The following is a 1,745-nucleotide window of genomic DNA, read 5'->3' on the forward strand; positions in this document are numbered from 1 at the left end:
GTCCCTATTTTCTTGGTTATGGAATGATTTTGCGTCTATTTCTAGGTGAGAACCATGCACTACTTGTGTCCGTATGTATCCCTCCACCTCGCTCAACCCACTCCGCATCCAGCGCCACTCCACTGCCCCAGTCAGTGTGCTACAAGCCTTGCTCGAGCTTCAGATAATTTTTCATTCTCTGTAAAATTTACCCTGATTGACCTACAGTAATTGCTTATACACCAAAATGTAGCCAGATAAATTCCCTCTAACTTTTTTTCAGTAGCTTTTACCCACAAAAATTTATTTCTATGAGAAAAAAATAAAAATAAAAATTAAAAAAATAAATTAAGGTATAATTTACATACAGTTGATCTTTTTTACAACACCATAAGCAATGACATTTATTCAGGATTACGGTGAAAAAAAAAAAAAGATTATCAAATCATAAATAAGGGTGTGAGGATTAATTGTTTATGAACTATCGTGTGCACGGGAATGGCACGATGGCATGGGAGTGTCTCTCATTGTGTAGCCTTGGGCGCCCAGGACTGTGTCCCAAGTACTCGCTTGCGGTTGGACGCAGCCTGTGTTGATTGGTAACAAGAGGGTTAATTGTAACCCCCATTATAGCCATGCACTTCACTGCTTTAGGTCCTAAAAACTTGAGCATCATAATTAAGTCCAGGACATAAAACTTCTGCATTCTGATCATCCATCCCTGTAATCCTACCTTTAGATGCTTGGGATCCATCAAGATTCACCAGACACTGTCCATTCTTTTCATATGCTCCCTGTACACTAGCCTGAGGCTCAGCAGTGCAATGTTTCTCTACAGCCCCAATTTTCTCACTAATCATTATCACATGGTTGACTGCATACTTCAACTGGTTATCTGCGTGCTGTCTGCACTCCATCACTATTCCCTTGTTAATCTTCAGCTGGTTATCTACATGCTGTTTGCACTCCTTCACATTATTGCTTACCTCATATTTCTGTTGCCATAGCTCAGCGTATACTTCCTCCTTAAACTGTTGCTCCTCATCCTTCATTTCCCCCATGAAAACATCTAACTGTCCTTGCAGCCTCAGCTGTAATTCCCTTTGCTGCTTCTGTCATGCCTCTTGAAGCTGTTCATATCGTTCTTTCTGTTTTTCACTTTGTGTCTCTGTTCACTCTGTGCTTGCAGTTGTTCTTTGAGTTCTTCACTTTGTGCCTGTAATTGTTCTTTGAGTTCATTCTGTCCTTCATTCTGTGCTTGTAATCGCTTCATAATTGCAGCCAGCGATGCCTCCTTTTGTCTAGCTTGGCCTCTTGTCTGTACACCTTCTGCCTCCATGTCGAAGGTCAGACTCACTGCAGCACTGTTCTGAAGATCCCACACTCTTGACACCATTGTTATGTTCCCACCCCACATGGCCACAGGCTACAACAGCAGCAGTACAGTATAGGGAGGACATTGCCCAGTGTATTGTCCTTCCTAGAGGCAGCCTCTCAGCGTACAAGAAGACAGAGCAGCACAGGCATTGTAAACAAACACTGGCTTCTTAAGTTCACTGTCATTATTTTCCAAATAATTACACATAATGCTTGCCAACCACGCCTCACCGTTTTCACAAGTACCAGACATATACAATCTTCACTAACTGCACTGACACTGCACTAACACTGAACTATACTCAAAATGAACTGAAACTGGCTGAAACTGCTCTAATCCCTTCCCCATCCTTATATAGCCTTGCATTACTCTCGAAGCTTCTAGTTTA

The 1,745-nt window shown here is 41.9% G+C and overlaps 1 protein-coding gene across 1 annotated transcript in view; it reads left to right on the forward strand.

Moving 5' to 3' along the window:
* Window positions 1-477: 477 nt before the first annotated feature.
* Window positions 478-1,745, forward strand: part of LOC145394986 (solute carrier family 25 member 45-like) — a 30,875-nt gene continuing 29,607 nt past the window's right edge. Inside the window, exon 1 of the mRNA XM_080268734.1 lies at window positions 478-578. Within this exon, the coding sequence (XP_080124860.1) occupies window positions 478-578 (101 nt within the window). The remainder of the gene's footprint in view (window positions 579-1,745) is intronic.

The sequence above is a fragment of the Coenobita brevimanus genome, chromosome 29, assembly GCF_032717465.1.
Source record: "Coenobita brevimanus isolate Jiangsu-jjx chromosome 29, ASM3271746v2, whole genome shotgun sequence".
NCBI lineage: Eukaryota > Metazoa > Arthropoda > Malacostraca > Decapoda > Coenobitidae > Coenobita > Coenobita brevimanus.